General features: G+C 42.4%; 1 protein-coding gene across 2 annotated transcripts; it reads right to left on the reverse strand.

Annotated features, from left to right (window-relative positions):
• Positions 1 to 5456: 5456 nt before the first annotated feature.
• Positions 5457 to 19963, reverse strand: CIDEA (cell death inducing DFFA like effector a). Of its 2 annotated transcripts, XM_075022951.1 has the most exons (6): positions 19917 to 19963; positions 15711 to 15867; positions 15373 to 15519; positions 12983 to 13164; positions 9653 to 9810; positions 5457 to 9230 (listed from the first exon to the last, which is right to left on the reverse strand). In XM_075022951.1, exons 1-5 carry the CDS (start codon positions 19952 to 19954, stop codon positions 9675 to 9677), a joined length of 660 nt encoding a protein of 219 aa, XP_074879052.1. In that variant the 5' UTR covers positions 19955 to 19963; the 3' UTR covers positions 5457 to 9230; positions 9653 to 9674. The 2 variants fall into 2 exon arrangements, with proteins under 2 accessions (XP_074879052.1, XP_074879051.1); XM_075022950.1 differs by having other exon boundaries at positions 5457 to 9810.
• Positions 19964 to 20192: the final 229 nt, after the last annotated feature.

Below are 20192 nucleotides of genomic sequence, written 5' to 3' on the forward strand. Positions count from 1 at the left end.
TGATTTATGCAGTGGTATAGAATGATTCCTGCTCTGGTCTTTATTTTCTAGTAAGTCTTAACATTGTGTTTGCCCTATTGATTGCTGCTGAGTTTTTTTTGCATTGAACTATCCATACTACCTCCAAGATGCCTTTTGAGACTGATGACACCTAAATTAGATCCCCTCACTGCAGACACAGCATTGTTTTTCCCTGTGTTATGCAGTTATGGATATTAAAGTTCATCAGGTATTGTTTATTCAAATCAGTATCATGAAATACTTCTGAAATTCAGTCCGATAGCAGTTTTGACTACCCTGAAGATTTGTATACAATCAAAAAGATTGTATAGAAAAAAGATCATTTAGAATTAAGCTGATCAGGTCCAAGCACAACCAATGGATCTGATTGAGACTTGGTTTCTTGTCTTTTGTCGCTAAAGCAGAAGAGCACCTGCATCTTATCCCATCCAGCTCCGTCTCCTTAACACTCTTGGGTAAAACACCTTGCAACAGTGATCTGTACTGCAGCATGTGGGAGGGGAAGGGGGAAAAGGATAGGTGTAGGTTGTATTACACAAACTAACTTTTCATGGTTTTATTCTCTGAGAAAAAAGAAAAAGCAATAGACCTCTAAGACAAAGGGTTGGAGTCCTGTCTAGACTGTCAGTTATTTAACACTTACTCAGCAAAGCACGTGTTTGAGATGAAATGCATAGCTTTCCAAGTAAAAGTGATTCATCTCACTGTGCGAAACACTTATTTTGTAAGAGTAGTTTTGCAGCTAAAATCAACCTGACCTCCGGTCAGGTCTTGGGTTTCACAGGTGAATCAGTTTTCTTCCTTACCCTTTTTCTAGGGTGGTGAGTGGCTCCTGGCTGCCACCCTTCCCTCACCAGCATAGATCCTACTCATGTCACACGATGTCCAAACTAAATCAGCATACCACTTCCAGCCTGCTTCACAAATGATTCTCTCACATTACATTTGTAAGAAGAAGAGCACCATTCCTCACAAGTCCATCAGCCCCAGGACAAACAGCACAGCAGAAGATATGACTGGACAAAGCCTGGTTTATTTTTAACAGTGCAGTCTGCAGCACTGTCAAGGGCGGGTGGGTACAGCCACTGAAGGAATGTGGTCTGGGACTGAATGCACAAAAGCAGCTGAAGCATCCTCCTCTGAGCAGGGTGCTCTGAGAGCTACTGATTGGGAAATTAGGAGGGTAAGACAACATTTACACACGGACAACTGATCATTTTTCTTTTAGAAAACCACTCTGCAGCAGTGAGACTGAGGGTGTACGCCTGTTGCCTTGGACAGCAGCCTATTAGCAGCATTACCATATTAATGATTTAAAGGCTTATGAATGCTAAGAATGTAAGAGGTCAGTTTGGCCCATGGCCAGGACTCAACCCACTTCCCGCCCACAGTGAATAATCCGTTTCACGGTCCATTTGTTAAACAGTGTACCAGAATGCAGAAGGATATGGGGTTACAATATACATTGACTGCAAAATTGAATGCCATTGCTTTGCAGGAAGTGTGTGGAGATGCAGTTGTTGCCTGTGCATGGAAGATTTGCAGAGAGATACATCCCTGTTGTGTAAAACGATTTCATTGTGGTGTCCCATCTCTGTACTGAATAGGGACTTTATATTTCATGAGGCCTGTATGATCTGTCAGGAATAGGGCGCAGCTCTAAGTAGTCAAAAGGTTTTTATCTCAGGATAGGAGCTTGGTTAGTATGGAAGACAGTTATGGTAAAAATGCCACATAAACAAGGAGGCTTACTAGTTCTATATAAAATAGATAGAGCAAGGCAGATATAAACATCTTTTTCAAAAATTTACATTCGCTTAAACACCTGTCCCGCCCCTTCCTCAGTCATTAAGTATTTTTAGTTTGAATGTGGCCAAAGGGAGTCTGGAAAAGGTGATGGAAGGCCCCAAGAGGAACAGCATAACAGGTCGCATGTATCAAGGGGTCACCAGAGCAAGGTATAGAAAAATAGCAGAAGAAACTGAGTGCTTGAAGCTGATGACTTCTGGGTAATGGCATCAGACATAGAGAAAGGTTTAGATGAAAGAAAACAAGAGCATTACAAAAAGTGCTGGGAGCTTCCAAGTGAAAAACACAATATAGCAGTTGGAATTTTCTGGAGAAAGAAAACCAAAACCCAAACAAATGCCAAAAACAAACCAAAAAAAACCAAAACAACCCAACCTTTTGGAGAGGTAGAAGTCATGGAAACAGAAGTGACTTTTACCCATTAGATTGCTACTCCCTTTAGTCGTTGCTGAGGCTGCTAGTGACAAAACCTGCTTTGTTTTCACTGATCGCAACACTTGTGAAAACTAAACACGGTACTATGTCAGGGCTAGATAAGACTAGGAGGAATTGAGAGAATTGTTTACTGAATTCAGTGGTCACAGAGGTGAAACTATTAGAGACTGTACTTTTCTTATATAGATGAAATTATGATCTTAATGTAGTTTGCAGAAAATGCTTATAATGCTGAGGAAAACCAGCTTGATCATCCCATCCAAAGCTGAAATGGCTTTTCTGGGAGACTGAAATAGCTAGCTATTTGCAGCAACTGCTTAGTAATTTCTGATTTCAGATGAAATGGTTTTATTGTTGAATAATCAATTGTCTCTGAAAACACATTGGTTATTCTGGAAGATAGTGACTTTTATTTGGAAAGCATGATCACTCAGGGAGTCAAGTGCAGATTAGAACAATGTTCTGCAACTGTTCTAGGCAGCTTTTCTAGGCAACTTCCCAAAGTGGGCAAGAAAGCAGGAAAGCTGCAGCTGGGAGAGCACCTAAACTAAGCACATTTGGTACAGGAATCACTGAAATTATGCCATTTGCACTTTAGCTTTTCAGGAATAGAGAGTACTGTAGACTTCGGTTTGTCTAGCTCAATAATAAATCAGTAGTCCTTATACTTAAATAAGATTATTTATTGCTTTCTTGCTTATTCTTTCCTGACTTTTGAGATGGGGGAAGAGCATTTGAAAACACTACTTAATAAAGAGCAGCAGCAAACCAAGTCACATACCTATGCAAGGGAATATGCTTTGTAATTAGAAGTGCTTTTAACATAAAGGATTATGGACTTCACAGTGTAATTACAAAATGTGTCAGAAATAATTATACCTAACTTTAAGACTTTAAAGGACTTCTTAGATGTCTAAGATTTCTCTGGGTCTATAATAGACTGACTACCCACATCATTAAGCTACTGTTTTCTCAAATATAGTTGTCTGAGGATCTAAGCTTCTTTTTTTTAATGCACAGTAGAATCACAACCAACCTGTGACAACAGTTACATTACTTAAAAAAACCCCACACCTAATCTATACATAATGTATGCTAATCACTAAAGCAGACTTTTTAGAAAACTGATGATCAATCAACTTTTTATGTTGGAACTGCATAGGCTGCATTATCCTGATTCTGGAGTCTATTAAGACATACGGTATTTCTAGTGTTGCATTTCATTAGCTATTTTATAAAACAACTAACAGTACTATTTCAATGTTCTCTTTCAAGTGATAATTAATATTTATTAATAAATGTTCCTAACCAAGAATACATTAGGAGTGGGGCCTACTATGAGTAATTCAGACTGATGGGTGACCTTAGAAAAAACATGCTTGAGATTGAGGTTAGTAAGTAGTTTGCATCGTGACAACTGAAAATATTAACCCTGTCCTGTATATGACTGGATTTTGTCTCTGCCAAGCACAGCTGTAAAAGGCCATTCAGAAAACATTCCAAAAGATTTGTTTCCAATTTTACTGGTCACATATAGCACAGACAGATTGGTTTTTTGCTTGTTTTTACTATTAGTGTTTTGTGCTTGTGGTGGGTTAACTTGGCTGGCTGCCAGGTGCCCACCAAGCCAATCTCTCACTCTGTCTCCTCAACAGGACATGGGGAGAAAATATGATGAAAAAGCTTGTGGGTCAAGATAAAGACAGGTAGATCACTCACCAATTACTGACACCAGCAAAACAGGCTTGACTCAGGGAAGATTAAATTAATTTATTGTCAGTTAAAAATAGAGTAGTATGGTGAGAAACAAAGAGAAAACTAAAAACACCTTCCCCCCAGTCTCCCTTTCTTCCCAAGCTCAACTTCACTCCTTCATTCCCAACTCTTCTACCTCCTCCCCCTAGCCCTAAGGGGTGCAGGGGAATGGGGGTCATGGTCAGCCCACAACAGTTCATCTCTGCTGCTCCTTCCTTCTCACACTTTTCCTCTGCTCCAGTGTGGACCCTTCCCACAGGATATAGTCCTTCAGGAACTGCTTCAGTGTGGGGCCTCTCCACAGGCTGCAGTCCTCCAGGCACAGACTGCTCCAGTGTGGGTCCCCCACGGGCCACAGGTCCTGCCAGAAAACCTGCTCCAGCATGGGCTCCTCTCTTGCCAGGGTCTTGCTCATGCATGGGCTCTCCACAGGCTGCAGCTTCCCCTGCTGTGGCATAGGGTCTTCCATGGGCTGCAGGGGAAGCTCTGCTCCATCACCTGTAGTACCTCCTCCCCCTCCTTCTTTTCTGACCTTGGTGTCTGCAGGGCTGTTTCTCTCACGTTTTTCTTACTCTTCTCTCACAGGTGCTGCACAGCATTTTTTTACCCTTTCTTGAATATGTTTCCACAGAGGCATCACCAGCTTGGCTGAAGGGCTCAGCTTTGGGCAATGGTGGGTTCATTTTGGAGCCAGCTGGAAGCAGCTCTGTACAATGCAGAGGCAGTCCCTGGTGTCTTTTCACAGAGGCCATCCCCACAGCACCCCTCCACCCCCCACTGCCAACACCTTGCCACTAAACCCCATACAGTGCTATTTTGTGCTTTTCCACAGCAAGAAATCAGACCTTGGTTCTCCCACAAGAGGGGAGCTGCTCAATAGTCAAGCTTTGCAAAACTGTCCCTTAAACTGAGTATAGGATGTACTTATTAGATAGAAGTGTGCTAGACTGATCACACTTGCATGCCATTCCTCCTGAAGACTAAGTTAATCCTGAACTAGACAAATCTAATGTTTCACTGAACTAAATTCATATTTCCCTACAATCAAATGTGTACTACTGTACCTGTAGGTAAATGACTGCAGGGAGTTTTTGCGAGGCATTGTAAAAAGAGGTCCTTGATCCTTACAGTATTTAGTGAAAACCAGAGATTGCTGAAGCCTTCTAGCTCCTGTACTCAGTTGTTTGCAGTCTTTTGCAGCTTTGGTAAAAGATGGAGGAAGGCATTCTTTTTGTATGAAAGGAAACAGTTTGCATGGTTTCTCTGAGGCCAGAAAGTGAGTCAGCAGTAAAGAGTTAATAGTTCGGAGCCACATAATAGTATCCAGTTACTTCACTGCAGCAGTCCAGCATTTGGAAACTGTCTGTGCCAGACCATAGATACATTAATGATTATTTCAGGAATAAGTTATTCTGGAAATTAATAGAGACAACATCTAAAGCCACCATTTGATTTTATTTACTCATGGACAGTGTTCCTTAAAATTGGCACCACACATCAGAAAATATTGCCATCACTGGTACATAATTCTCACCCATCTCAATTTTCATAGCAAGTTCAACTACTGAGCTTAAAATCTGTGATTTCCCTTAGCAAAATAGCAATCCTCATGTTTATAAATATCTTAGCTGCATATATGACAAAGTAAGGTAGAAAAAGCAGTAATAAACTCTAAACCCCACAAGGATACTTATTAATACATAACTGAAGTGGTGTGTTAATCACATTAATACCTCCAGTAAAACTTGAGGCATCAAGTAAAAAAATACACTTTGTACTTCGGTTTTAACCTTTTTTTTGTTTTAATTAAAGAAGCTTGTGCCTGTAGTTCAAGTGCCATCTCAGGAAGAAGCATGCTGAAATGATTTAGAGTTATAATTCTAGTCAGTTACAAATTATCATCTGCAGTTATCTTCACAGTTAATATTCAGAATTACCAACATTTCCTAAATTGTGAACACCTACCTCTCTACTCACTGTACTGAAAAAACTTCCAGCTCAAAGTCCTATTTTCCTTTCTTTACCCTTCCCTTCTCTGTAGGGAAGGAATTCGGGATGTTTCCCAGAGCATATTCCAAATGGTCTAAGGAATTTAGACCCTGCCTTTTCCTCTCCCCCTGGACAGAAGAGCTTGTTACCCTTATTTCTCCTGAAAGAATAGGAAGGTGCAAGAAAGTACAACTTCATGGGTTTATGAAAGGAAGGAAATGAAGTAATGATAAATTACACACAAAAAAGCTACTAGATACTTTATTCTAGTCATGAAGACAGCCACTTTGTTTTGCCTGCAGAACATGAGCAGTGCCTGAGTCAACAAGATTGAGTACTTCAGTGAAAATTCCTTTTTTGGTAACTAGAGTATGACTTGGTGCGTTGTTAGTAAGTGATGCAAAGCAACAGGCAAAAAGGGCCAGTGCAAGCAAGGAGGCAGTAAACATGTTTCATACCTTCAACGTGTCACTGCTACCAGCCTTGACTGCAACAGTAACATGAGCAGATTTACTGAATTTATGGAAAGAAAAATTAAAGCTAGAAATGTCAAGTAGAAAAGCTAGCTTCTTCTCTACATACCTGCAGTTAAGAGCCTGTGCTTTTAGTTTTTCTGTCTCTTGCTAGATATTGTACACCACGTGTATAACATTTTCTGAAAGGTAGATAATGCTGAAGTTCTTTGCTGTGTACCAGATACAGCTGAATTAAAAGCTACTCCTCCTAAGCAGTCTGTAAAAAAAAAAAAAAACCAAAACCAAAACAACAACAAAAAAACCAACCCCAAACTGGTTCCAACTCAGAGAATGACAAACTCATCCAGTTTGACCCAAAGCCAAAACTTTATCTCTGGAAGGAAGTTGGTAGAGTAGCAAATATCATCCCCCAAATACTGAGCCTGTGGCAAAATCCAGATTCAGAAGCAATGAAACAATTTCAGACACTTACAACTTCCAAGACACTTCTCCCATTCTGAGAAAATATCAAAGCTGAGTTACTTTGTTCAGCTGTTTGCATTTTGAATTAGAGGGAGATGCTCTGAGATGGAGACTGCAGCTCACATGACCTTCAGCAGTTCAAGTTTTAAGTGTTAAGCTGTCAAAGAAGCAGCTGCTTAAAAATATTGCAAATTCATACAGCGTTAGCATTTTAGATCACGTTAGATTCTCAGTGCCATTGGGAACTATGGAATGTTAGTTCTGTAACAACTGCCTCTGGCTATAGAAGACTGGAATTTGAGATCTGCACAGTTCAGACTTGCAAAAGCTTTTGTATTGCAGATGTTGAAGAAGCAATTCACACAAAGCAATATTGAACTATGCAAGTTGTTTTGGTTTTTTTTTAATGTTGGTGCTTCCACTGTTAGCAACATAAATATTCTTAGGACCATTACATAGAGTTTGCTTTCAGGAGGTGTGCTTGTTTTTATACAATATATGGTCTTTGAAAGCTGAAAGATTTAATGACAAAGTCCTTGCACTGCACCAGTTAAATGCAATTCTTTGATGGGGTAGAGAGACTTTGGCCAACAGTTACCATGGCAACAATCATGGGGGGGAGGTGTCAAGAACAATACAGATGAAGTATAAAGCCTCCCTTTTAATATAACCTCTTTCTTATTACACACAGAATAGTTTAGTGTTTTCTTCTGAAGGAAATCTGACAAGTGCTGCAAGCTACAGGCACTCTTCCCTGTAAGAAATTATGAAAGAACAAGTCCTCCCCTTGTCTGGAGCAGTGTGCCCTCTCGCCTCCTCCAGCAAACACTCAGAAGTATATGGGAAACAACAGAAATCAGCAAAACCCCGAAGTTTTTCTTAGCTGTCTACTTATTTGTAATACCATTACTGAAGAGACAGGTGGAGACCTACCAAGCTTGCATCCATCAGTCCCTTTAACACTTGGATTTAGGTTGCTTTTCAGCACAGCAGTGATTTGAAAGATGCAGCTCCAGCTAAGTCACATCCATAAAGGGAAGGCAAAAATAAGCATAAGGTGAAAATTGCAGATAAAAAAGAGCAATATTCCCATATATTAGTGACATTTGAAGTGAACAGACCCAGCTGACAGGCCAAAATAGATCCCACTAACCATGATGCTTCGTTTTTCAGTCCACCTGCTCCTCTTTTAGCAGATTAGGTTTTCCTCCAACAGATCAGTGCAGTTGAGGCACATAGTTAATGGATTCTTGTCTCAGCAGAGGCATGGCAAGCACTGTGAGGTCCACATGGATCTTTTTCCTTTCACTCCCACTGCTTTCTTCCCCTGCCCCACTTGTTCACTCTGTCACCAGAGCTTCTTTTCCTAGGTGGCACCTGCCATCAGGTCAGACACCTTTACCTGTATCTGCTGTCTCCTTAATAGCTTTCAGTCTTAAGCAAGAATATAACTTACTAAAATTCTTCATGAGCAAGCAAATGAAAACCTCAAAAGCCACACCTATGAAAAGTCAAAGTTGGGCTTTTTCCCTTCAGCAATGGGAGTTTGTATTTTGACACAAGGTGCCTAACACTGCTCATTTTCCAGTTTTCTACACTGTTGAGGAAAAGCTTGCTGGCAGCTGGTCATACTAGCAGTTCACTGAACTGTAGAAAACTTTATGGACAATTCTACCTAAGGATTAAAAACTTTGCCCTTTAATACAGCTTGTCTTGGGAGACTATAAAACTGCAAACATCCAGTTTAGAGCATATGTATGTTACACAAGACTAGATCGTGTCCTGATGCTCTCCCCTGAACACAGGGGCATCAAAATCCAGTATCTCTTACATGTACCTCAAGCACAGTTTGGGATGTAGCGTCATCTTGTAACTGAACAGTAAAAACTACAGAAGTGATGGTTTAACCCTTGAAGGAAGCTTCAGCAGGTTGTTATAAGCCATATTCAGGAAACTATGGCAAATTATTCAATACTTCAGGCAGAACTGGACATCAGACCCATTAAAGAAATATATTGGGTTCTTCAACTGGTATGAGCTATATTAACCTGAACTTTCCATAGATTTGAAGAAAAATGTAGAGTTATAATGAAATGTTTTTACTTGTTTTACAGGGAGTAAGGCTAAATTTTAAGCTTCTGCTTAGCAGTTGCACTTTCTCCAATTAGACTTCATGAGAGTAGTCAGTCACTGAACCAGGATTCAGTTGTATTGTGTAGTTCCATTGTTAGCAGGAGTAAATAAGTACACTTCACCCTTTTGTCCCTCAATGCCAGTTGGACACTGATACCAGCGCTGTTAAGGATTAAAAGCAAAAAACCACAGCCCTCCCTGCTCCCGTCTTACAGCACAATCTGTTCAGAAGGCAAGTAGACAGCCATGAAAAAAACCCAACCAAACAATGTTTTGACCAGTGCAAGAAATATTCCACTGGTTACAGAGCATGCAAGTTTCCAAGTACACTTATTCTCCATTTTGAGTTGCCAGGGCAAAAACCTGCCCTGTCTTCTTTTGCCGAATTCTTAGACATTATGCACCCATCCTTTTGCTGTGTTAAGAGCCTGTGAACACCAAAGATTTTATGACTAAGGCCTACATGCATTCCCAAATGGGACAAATGTTAGTTCACATCAGTGGACATCCCCCTACTATAACATCATTACAGTCAACACTGGGCAAGAGAATGTCTTTAAACAAAAGGATCCGATATCAGAAGTGCAGCTGTGCTCACTGCTCCCGCCTTGATCTTGTACACGTGCCATCTTCGTCATATTCACCCATCAACTGCAACATATATGTTCCAGTATAGAGAAGGAACTGTCCAGTTATTTGTGCTGCATGGGACATTAGCTGAAGCACCTTCCTAGAAGAAAAGCCATTTGTTTAAAAAAAAAGAAAAAAAAAATCACCCACAGGATGACATTACCCCCTTCTCCCCAACCACAACACTTTTAGGATGAGTTAAGTAGATATATTTAAGAACTCTCTCATTACTTCTGAGAAGCCTGTCATTTTTATACCTTCTTTAGAAAAAATACTTCTGTGGCCATCGATTAACAGAAAACTATTGACGTGTTGGCAGAACCAGAAAACACATTTAACAAAGCAGGCTGTTAGGCATTTACAGGCCTTCTGCAAAGCCATCACTCAAACTACCAGAGCACCACTGAATACAACTTTGCCTGGGAGCCCAGCAGCATTCCTGCAGTATGAATCCACCTCACGTCCCACCTTTAGGCCATTCACTAATACAACACTGCATGTATCTCCAAGCTACAGATCAAACTTGATTAGATCTGAAGCTGAGCAATCACATCACAGTGGATGCCCAACAGCAAAACAAGTGAAGCCAAGCAAATCAGTGTTGTCCAAGCAGCAAGCCTTAAGAATTCTCAGTTCACAACTATTCTGTTTTTTAAAGATTTAGTAAGTATCAGCATTCAAATATATAATCCTGTGTGAGAATCAGTACAGATCCATAAAATAAGATCAGGTAAGCATCAGAGGTCTACAATATAAACTGTGGATCACAGGATTGCAGAGGAATAGAGATCATCATATTTGAATGGTCATTTATTCGACTTAGTTATAGCTGTGCCTTCCTTCCATTCTCCACAAAACAACAGAGACATCAGTACTAAGAGCTATATTCAAGCCTCATCCCCCGAAAGTTAACTAGGCCCTCACAACTACAAAGCTGAGGCAATGGGGAAGTGGCACACAAGAACTGGAACCATCCCAATACTGGAAAGGGATCTGTTTCTGAAGATGCAGAAACCAGACCAGCCTTCCTCTTCTGCAAAAAAGAGGGAAGATTTTCTGAATTCCTGTCTGAGCAAACATGCAGCTGTGAACCCTCTGCTGCTACTCGCTTCTTTGAGCTCTAGAAGAGAAGGCAAAGTCTTCTTCCTACAAATTCATTTTTTTTCCACTGTGATGAAAGAAGGTTTGCAGTCAAAATCCAATGCTTCAAAAGAGTAGAATACCCTGTACTTAGAGCCTGGGAAGCCTTTAAAAAAAACACTGTACCCTTATTCATGCTTCCCACACATATGCCATTTCAGTATGTCCTTCCCTCCACCAGATAGCATGGTTGTAAAGAAAGCTGCACCTGGTACCAAGGTTTTGAGCAGCTGCAGTGTGTCACTTGCACACAAGAGCAGTTGTCACTTAAGCCACGGAGCAAGTTATTTGTTGAACTGGACATTTGATCCTTCAGTTGGACACTACAGGGAGAAACCATTAGGGGAAATGCACTAATCGGATCTGGCAGGCTTTGAGCTCCTCCCACCGATGAACAACTGCAGATTTTAAAGTCTTTTCCCTTCACACTGCAGGTGGGCTCGGGGAGAGGGCATCAGAATTAGCAATTTGGAAATCATTAGCAGAGGGACTACACCAAGAACCTAACATCATCTGTCTCCAATTTCAACAGCAAGTTGAGACAGGCCATCTCACTGTTGTGTTCAAGAGTACCCAAGGTTATCTCTTCTGTCACCCCTGTTCTTTGCTAACAGACTATTTTCTCACCCTGACACTGACACTTCCCTTACAGCTCAACTCTGTAACATAACAGTGCTTCCAGAAGAACTCCACAGCTACTTCAGCTGTTTGCCAGCACCGCTTCTTTCTCACCAGCTGCCCTGTGTTGGCAGGGAGGCAGGACTGTCACTTCAAACTCTGCAGCAGCGCAAGATACACATCTTCATAGCAGACAGCCAGAAATCAGAGTTTGTTCTGGCTCAAGACTTGACAAACATAGGAACTGGAGGAGTGCAGCTGTTCAAGGGTAAACCTTTGCTTTGAAGAAATCCTAATTAAGCCAGTGCTACAGGTGGGCACAGCATATAGCTGGATAATCACTGCAGCATCACCAGAGAGATAAGTCTCATCTACAGTCACATCAGCTATAGCCTGAAAGATTAAGCAAGGGACCACCTAAGTAGAGTGGGACAGGTCAGTCAGACTGAAAGACAGGGAACAAGATTAGCATTACAATGCTTAATACCTGCATCATGAGACAAGGGAGACTTCAAAGGAAAGACTACATGTCCCTCAGGGCAAGCAAAAACCTCTCTTATGGCATATGCATCTGTTTGTTCTGTACAGAGCCGATCTGGTCCTCAAGTAATAACATGCAGCAAGACTACACTGTTGTGTCTCAACCACAATTTGAAAGGTCAGGTAGAGAAATTCAGGGGTGCAGCTTAAATAGCTGTCAAAGTATGGCACCTCTATGAAGGTGTCTGAGATCAGAAGTTTTCTTCAACCAGAGCAGGACACAGCTGGTTTTGACAAGGCACAGACTTTCAACACACCACTGAATGCAGTGGACAGGACAGGTATTATTTTGCCCCTGCATAAGACAGCATTTCCCAACAGCCAGTTCTGCCAAACTCACAACCCACCACAGATTAGTCCTGCCAGAGACAGCAGTCCTTGTTAGGCTCCATTCGTTTGCTTAGAGACCAGTTGGCTAAAAACCAGTCACATCACAGAGTCTTAGTACAGATGACAAATTCACATTAAGACAGCAGACAGTGTCATATCTCTTCCATTTTCCTTTGCCTCCACGTAGCACAGGTGGTGAATTTGGCAGCCAGGTATTGCAAAGTCTGAGCAGGCTTTCAGACCTCTGCCATTGGATCTCAGATTCCTCTCATTTCATGCCCTTGAAGTCCCCCCTTCGAAGAGTCCGATGCTTCTTCCTCAGCCTCCTGCATTCTTCAAACAAGTCAAAGAAATCTGGGGAAATTCTCTCAGGAAAACAAAGAGACTGTACCTACACCCTTGCAGTAAATGCAAGCTGATAAGATTTTTGCCTTGGGGGAAATTTAAGATTCCAGCATAAAAAGCTATAGTAAGTTTTTACAGGTCAGCTATCTACCTTACAAAGGAAGATTCAGCATATTGGCCAGTACGTAAGAATTAATAAAAATACTAAGTTTATAAACACACCTGCTTCACAAAACCAATAAGCAAACACAGATTTTACATTAAAGCGTACACCTCATCAGTAGCGGAAACACACTTACCGCAATACGCTTTTTGCTCCCATACATTTGATGTCATATGAGACAGAGTAGATCTCATAGAAGGTTGCCTTGATGTTTAAGCAGCCAATAAAATCCTTAGGGTTCAGCTTGTATAGATCAAATGTGATGTTGGCTACTCCCATTTTCTTCTTTTGTCTCACAGCAGCAACTCCATTCCTTGTCTAATTTAAAAAGAAACAGTTTGTACCATGAACTAGAAAGCTGCAGCAAGACAATGGTTAACAGTGCAGCTCTTTAGAAGCAGCTTGCTTATTCCAGTCTTGGGGCTAGTTCTCAATCAATTCTAAACTAGAATTAAAAGCATTAGCACAGAGGAAAAACAAGTCTGTATTTTATGTAATTTTGTTTGAGTCCTGACCAGGCTCCTGAAGCTATTCCAAACAGGCACAGAAGTTCTAGAGTGACATAGCACCTCCTGAATATTTCTTTCCTGTAATACAGCTTCTTCTCCAGAGCATTCTGAAGCAACTTGTAATGCCACTGGACAGTGTTGCTGCCATTTAATTATCCTGGTATGTTCCAGCTGCTAGCTGAGGCAGCACAGTTAGTCTACACTGAAATAGGCCACCAAATAACCAGGATGACATCAGGTCTTTCCATTTAGGAAGGAACACAATACTGATGAGCACTCTTAGAGATAGCTGCAAAGGTGACATCTGTGAAAAGTCAGGTCCTCCTTTCAAATCTTGGCTCATAACACCTCTCTTTTTCTTCCTACTAAAAAAGTAACATGGGGAGGAAACCACTACTGATGAGGCCTAGGGTTTAATACTGAGTTTTTAAGAGGAGGCGGTGCACGGAAAGTCATCTTCCACCTCAAATACGGCCTCCTTTTTTGAAAGCAGCCCTTGTCTGCTTCAGGGCTGACCATGATGCTTTCAGGATCTCTTGCTTCACGAAAAAAAAGGAAATCACGACCCGTATTTACAGAGACATCTAGTGGATATATGGGATACTCTGCTCAGCACATTCTGCTGAGTTATTAACAAGGTTAATAACTTAGCAGCTGCCAAGCTGGTTTTTGCATGCTAAATGAAGCACTAAAGTTTTGTAAGGCTGGGCTTTTTTGTACTTTTGTCACCCCAGCGCTCAGACAGTGCCGTGATAAGTCAGACCAAGTTAAACACTGTAGTATATCATTAGCCAGCAACTTTCTGCCTGTTTTACTTCGACAGCCTCCAAGCTCCAGCAACAGGGCCCCCTATCACCAACAGTTTTGGACATGTACAAGTAGCTGGTATGCTTGGTAGCATATTCTGCCCCCCCCATTAGCACCCAGCATATTTGGATAAAGCATGACAGAACTTGTGCTACACTCCAGATGATTTGCAAAGCTGCGGCAGTCCTCCTGCTGCCATTCAGCACATCCTGAAGAGGGACAGCATTCAAATTTGTTCTGCTGCCATGCCAGTCAGGACACAGGGCAGAGGGGAAAGGAGCAACGTGGAGTCATACCCTGGCTGCAACTTCTTTTCTGCTCTTGGAGCTCATGGCCCAGGTGCAACATGTTGATAAGCCAGTGAGGTATCTTGGGGAAAAATGTGCAAACTGCCCACACTGCAACAGGAGCCTGAGAAAATGGGGCCACACGACTGAGCCATCCGTGTACAAACAGAAAAATGATAGGCCTGCTTACAGCTCCTCAGCTAGCTCTGCACCTGGTAGAAGAAAATTTGATGCGAGCTTTCTAGCAACAACCATTTCATGGAAAGACAATTAGGAGTTTGACTCCATCTTATTAACATACAGATGACTATTCCCCCACAAAACCACAAACTGGACACCGAGTTGATATGATTAGAAGGCTAAAGCTAGCCAATCTTAATAGTTCTTAAAATGTCTTGAAGCATGTAGACTAACATTAGGTTTTGATGACAACTTTTAGCTGTTCACAAGACTAAACACAGGCATTTTTCTAACCTTCACTAAACCATTACTGCATTCACAAGGCAAAATTTGTTTTACATTGCTTAATTTTGAAATTCCCCCCCCCAAAAAAGCTAACCTTTAAAGACATTGTATTTTTAACTTCATGCAATGTCCTTATTTTCTTTATGTTACAAAAAGGCTCAAGAACAAAGCCTGAGGCTCTCCAAAAGCAGGGGATTTCCCCTATGATTCTTTTCAGTTGTAATGTTTCATTTCAATCCCTGGCAGATCTTTGCCAACAGTTCTATGTCCAAGCAAGGGACAAAAAAAAACCCAAAACGAACTTGATTTGTCATCCAGGAAGGCTCAACAAGGAGTTGATACCTTGCTTTCTTTAGGGGAAGTTTTCTTCCTCTTCTCCCCTCTTTCCAACAATTTTAGCAGCCACAGACATTCTTCCATCCACTTCTATTCAAGTGAGAGAGGCAGTCAACACTTACTTGTGTCCATTTCTGTCCTTTTTCTAGAACCATGAAGTGTGTATTATCATCCAGGGACTTGAAGAACTCTTCTGTGTCCACAACCGTGCCATCTTCCTCCAAAACCAGAGTAACTATTCCAGCAGATATAAGGAAGGCATCTAAAGTCTGCAAAAAAAGCCAGTAGACTTTAGCATTCAAAAGAGGGCCTATCATTTCATATTAAGCCTTGCTTAGCTGACATATTCTCCTGAACTTCCCCAGTAATGATTTTTAGAAGAACAAGAGTCTGTGGGTTGCCTTTCTGGGATATTGTACTTCACTATAAGTTTCAGCCAGAGGGGGAATCTTTTCTATACCTTGCTGATGAGCTCTTGCAGGCTGCTTGCCACAATTCCTTTCCGGCTGCTTCGGGAGGCATTTGACACACGGAAAGGTCGCCCTGCAGGCATGAGAGGAGGGAACAGGGTCTGTTTTGTTACTGCTCCCACAGATGCTCCCATGGATACCAAAGATCTAAGACAAATAAAAATTCAGCAGAGTTATAAAAACAGTCATGTCAAGTACTGTGAGAAGGAAGAGGACTGTTGAGTTCAGTGACATAAGTACATTATACGAGTAATTCACAGGTCACGTTAGACTCGTGGAGCTTGCTTTCAAAACTAAATACTACATAGCCCTACAGACACGTTGTCTCTGAACTTTCCCTTGCCAGTGACATTTGAAAACACTTCTAAAATTAAAAACATTTCAAGTATATGTGGGCCACCTCTAGCTCAGCTGATGTCAAGGTCATGATTACAGTGAGGCTGACTGGTTTTAACACTGAATTAGAAAGGCAGCAGCTCTTACTGCATTCAGCCACTTAGACTATTCTCTTTACCTGCAAGATAAACACTCAATGAGATAACACACAAGACTACTTTCAACTAATTATTTAAGATATGAATGTGCTTTAGGAAGACTGAACATGGTATCCATATTCAAAATACCTAGCATCAGAATGCAAATGGAGCTTTTTGATATAGTTATGCTTGACTTCCAAACAGCCAAAGCATTTATCTTGTAAGTAATATCTACAGCCTATAAAACTTCATCTAGTTTTGAAAAATCACAAAGTAAGACTTGTTTGTCCCCTAATATATCAAAAGAAGTCAAATGAAATGAAAATTAAGATCAAAGTACATAAATGCATAGTGCCAGAGCAGGCTGCCAGAGAGGCTGGAAGAATTCAAATGCTTTTAGAAAGAGGTTTTATACTTTCCTGGGCAATCGCATGTTTTAACAGTGACTATTCAGGTTCCCTTAGGTAAACCAAGCGCATAACACTGGTAACTGCCTACTCCCATACCAAGGTACAGACCTGCTCCCATCCACAACTAGTGGCAGCTTTTTGCTGCCAAATTACATTGGTTAATTCAATAACCAGCTTACCTGAAATCGCCCTCTGCATCATACCTGGAAAGGACTGATCTCTACCAAGTCTTTTGAAGGGAGACAATATTTTGTCTCCCACATTCCTGGACTTTACCCCCTGTATGCCTTTTGCTCCTTAATACTGAATTGCACCACATAAGTGTAAAAGGTCAGCTTTATGTAGGAAAATCTGTTCTCAAACACTTTCGCAGAGGGCCAGGGAGTGAACTGGCAGTCTCTTTCTGCAGCTAGAGAGTGAATACAGGAATTCCTAGAACAAGGATGAAATGATAAAAATCACTCAACTAACAATGTCCCAGTCACACCTTTTGTGCAAGCCCACAGTGACCCAGAAGAATAACTGTCTTTTCCAAATCTCTTATCTGGTCTTTAAGCATATTTTTGGGATGCACAGAAAGTCATTGTTGTGACTGGCCAGACAGAGTTTCAGCAATTAATTTATTTCCTGCTCTCATTCTGAACTGCTCTCCTACAGGGCTTTGGGCTATTGCCTTTCCTCTGTACAACAAAGTTTAGCTTCCTCAAAAACACCTCAGCATTATTGGAGCTTTTATTTTTTTTAAAGGAGGGAGATGTTCAACAGTTTTATTCTAGCTCAAGCTAACACCTTCTTGGTAGTGCTGTCTAAACACTAGGTCCCTGGCTTTCAACAGTTTGCATATACACACACAGCTGGTGGAAATCTCTGCTTCCTGTAACAAAGCTGGTGAGGGTGAGCTGTCAGTATGGTTTTCAGGAGACAGGCACTGTTTCAAACTAAAGAGCTAAGAAGCACTTTCCTCCTGGAGAAGGGTCAAGACCAGGGAGGAGGACAAGGTGACACAGAGTAGCATGGAAAAAGGCACTGAAACTCCGCCAAAGGGAAGCGTGCTGGGACAGGGCGTGTTTGTTAATCTCCTGACTAAGTTAATATGCCCCCAATCACCCCGCTGGTCCATGGGCAGCTCTCATTCCGAATCACTGAGTCTTTTCCTCAGATGTGAAGCCTGCTTATCTACCTCGGGGCTGGTGACTCCACAGGGCACCCTGATGTCAGAAAGCGCAACACTCAGGATTCAAGAGACAACCCTTTCAGAGCTAGTTACATCCTGTTCCCCTCTCATGCATTTGAAAACTAGCATGTAGAATAGTTACTTGAGTAGCATGTATGACAGTGCTGCCAAGATTTTTTGGTTGTTTTTTTTTCCGATGACAGAAAATACCAGTCCTGTTGAACAGTTTTCTTTCCCATTACTTGAGCCAAGTTGTCATTTACAGAAGGCAAAGCGTAAGGAAAAAAGCCAAAACATAGATCCTGATACAGAAGGAAGAGTGTTAGAGGCACAGCTCGTGGGCAGGACTTGAGCTAACAGGGTTCACCTCAGGCATTAGCACAGCCAACTACACAAGCCATATTTTGCAGCTCTGAGCAGAAGTTTCTTCAGGATTTAAGATCAATCACTTCACACTGCTGCCTAGTTCTATCAGATGTAAAAAGTTAGAGGAAAAAAAAACAGATTAATAAACCAGGACTTTCCTTAGCTCCCAGCCAGTCACTTAACAGGAGTCCAAGTCTTAGGGAGTTATTTAACATTGATGCTATTTCTTCCACCTACATTTCAATAAAACTAGTCAATATAATCTTTAAACGAAGTCTGCTTATGAAGCACAGTGAGTCTGGGCTCCAGTGCAGGCTGAGGTTTCAGTTAACAAAAAGTACTAGGAAACAAAAGCCAGCATAATTAAAAAAAGCCAGATAGATTGTGAACCCTTCCATTTCTGGGTCTGTTGCTGAAAGCTTGGCTTTTCTTTGTTTTGCCCGACACACAAAGGCCACAGACTCAAACAGGCCAGCCGCTAAACAGGGCTCCTAGAAAGATCTAGTTTTGCTGCAGCTGTCCTCAGAAACCAGATAAACTGGTGCCTGATGCAGGGAATTTCTCTACTAGATCGGAGTTACCAAAAATAATTTCCTATTAAAAGCTGATCAAGCTAAGTCAGGAAACAAGCAGTGGAGAGGAAAGAAACATACTAGTTAGCTTTATTAGAAAGTTGAGTGACATGTTAGATGCAGACAACTCCACTATTGTTTTATTATTTTTTAAAGTTGAAAGGATCGAGTCCTAGCTCTTCTCTAAAGGAGAGAGGGATCCTGTGTCAGTGGAAAACACAAATATAATTGAAAGAGCAAGTATCTTCAAACTCTAGCATCCTGTCTAGTTTTGTATAACTACAACCTGCTAGAGAGGGACTCGTAGATACTGCCCCAAGCATTCAGTGTAGTATCAAGGCTGGTGGGACAGATGAATTAATTTTTTTTGAGGAGAAACTGGGGATCAAAAGCCTGCCTTGAGCCCTGTACACATATTTCACTCTTTATCTTTGCTTGCAATATGCCTCGTATGCTTGTCTAAGAATGTGGTGCAATGGTCTTCAGGCTCACTCAGAAAAATCAATGTTGCACAACACGAGTGGCTTCAGAATACGGCACAGTTTAATTTTTAGGTTAGAGTTCACAGGCAAATGACAACAGCAGTAACAGTGAAGCAAAAAAAAAAAAAAAAGTCAGAAATTAGTAAGGAGACCGAGGGTTCAACCAGATTGCAGACCTGGTTTCCCCGCTAAAACACGAACTCTAGAGGTATCAGAACCGCAGCTAGAAGTGGGTGCTTTTGAGTGGCGTGCAGAACTGTACCTTTATGGATGTGGTTAGCACACCTGAAGCGCGAACAGAGGCCAGGAGCCGCCGCCGTGCAGTCACCGAGGGCAGGCGGCTGCCAACTACAGCGGGGCTCGGCGCCTGGAGCACAAGCCCTCCGCGAGCAAGACGGCAGCTTCACTACCGCCGAGGGGCGAAGGCGTCCCAGCCATCATACCTCAGAAAGGAGCCCGAACTGCAAAGCTCCTGCTTGCGCTCCCCTCAGAAGAGCCTCGTCTGCGGCCTGAAAGGCTGGGGGAGCGTGCCGGCTTGCTTCTCCCGCCTTGCGTCCACCAGATTCCCTCTCGCCTCCCCCCGCTCCTTGGAAAGAGCCCTTTGCTCCTGAAGACAGAGTCATTCAGACTCGGCTGCTTCCCGCGCGTCCCCCGGCAGCCCCGCCGCCCCTCCGAACCGCGGCCGGGATGGGCGGGGAGGGGGTGCCCGCACTCACCGCACCAGCGAGCCCAGGCAGTCCCGCGCCGCCTCCATGGCCGGCCCGCCGGCGGGGCCGCGGCGGCCGCGACGTTTAAGCGGGGCGGGCGGTGCTGCTCCTCCCCGCCGTGGGCCGGCCCCGCCGCTCCCCCCCGCGGCCGTGCCCGGGTGGGGTCCGGGGAAAGGGGGGGGGCTTTTGCCCTACGATTTGCCCGGGAGAGGAGCGAGAAGGGTTTTGTTCAGCGCGTATCGGAGTGACATACTACCTATTAGCTAGTTACAAGCCAATATAGCA

Source organism: Buteo buteo, chromosome 3 (assembly GCF_964188355.1).
Source record: "Buteo buteo chromosome 3, bButBut1.hap1.1, whole genome shotgun sequence".
Classification (NCBI taxonomy): Eukaryota; Metazoa; Chordata; class Aves; order Accipitriformes; family Accipitridae; genus Buteo; species Buteo buteo.